The sequence below is a fragment of the Chanodichthys erythropterus genome, chromosome 19 (genome assembly GCF_024489055.1).
Source record: "Chanodichthys erythropterus isolate Z2021 chromosome 19, ASM2448905v1, whole genome shotgun sequence".
Classification (NCBI taxonomy): Eukaryota; Metazoa; Chordata; class Actinopteri; order Cypriniformes; family Xenocyprididae; genus Chanodichthys; species Chanodichthys erythropterus.
Genome location: NC_090239.1, coordinates 21904657 through 21905642, shown reverse-complemented (window position 1 = coordinate 21905642; position 986 = coordinate 21904657). Strand labels below are relative to the sequence as shown.

Genomic DNA, 986 nt, shown 5'->3' with positions numbered 1-986 from the left:
TGTGTCCAATTATCCCATCACCTTGTTTAGCTCCCTTTTGTTAGTAACATGTATATACCCTGTGTTCTCCTTCACTCCTTGTCTGTTCTCTGTTGTCTACACGTGTGAATGCTGTCATAACCCTGTTTGGAATCTCCTGTGTCTCATTAAAGTATTGTTAATCGTCATCTTTGTCGTGCGTTGGTACACAGCACACGTAACAGAAGAACGGACCAATACAGTTTTTTGCGGCGATTTTCTTTTTCCCCCTTTTTCCATCACCATGGACCCTGCTGTTGCCCTTTTATGCCTAGAGCAGAGGGACTGCTCCCTCGAATCCCCCACATTGGATTTTTCGGAGTTGGCGTGCCTCACAGACTATCCTGACCGCTCGCTCTGCGTGTACTACATCTCCAGCCTTAGCGAGCGGTCCCAGGTACGCTTCCCAGAGAGCGGTCCTCGGAAGGACTTCGCTGCACTTGTGGAGTGGGTGCTGGTGAGTAACGACTCACCCTTCACCGTCGGCCCCACGCAGGATGACTTTGCTATCAGTCCCACTCCACTGCCAGAAGCCAGTCAGCCACCATCGACGAACGTCGCAACGGAGATGTTTCACATGCCCACCGCAGACCGAGGAGGCCAGCTTGCCGCGATGATTGAGCCTGGACCGAGGAAAGGATCGGACAGTACCATCGTCCCGGAGCCCACCTCACATCAAGGGTCTGATCAGGTGCGCGAGCCGGTTACATCATGTGACGTCGAGGGAGTGCTTGTGGAGCTCGAGGGCTGGGAAGAAAACTCTGCCCACAACGCCACCACGATGGTAAAAATGACTGACACTGGCAAATATTCTGAGGAACTAAAAGACATTTTTATAGCTGATTTAATAGATTTTTTTCAGAGAGGTAATTTCCCATTCCCCTAATTTCCCTGTTTTTAATGAATCTCCTGAGCTTCCTGAGGACCATTCTCCAGCGTTCTCCAGTTCTCCTACGTCTCCTGAAATC

The 986-nt window shown here is 50.6% G+C and overlaps 1 protein-coding gene across 1 annotated transcript in view; it reads left to right on the top strand.

Moving 5' to 3' along the window:
- The first annotated feature begins 262 nt into the window (after positions 1-262).
- arhgap23b (Rho GTPase activating protein 23b) overlaps positions 263-986 on the top strand; it is a 100949-nt gene continuing 100225 nt past the window's right edge. The window contains exon 1 of the mRNA XM_067369069.1: positions 263-802. Within this exon, the coding sequence (XP_067225170.1) occupies positions 263-802 (540 nt within the window). The remainder of the gene's footprint in view (positions 803-986) is intronic.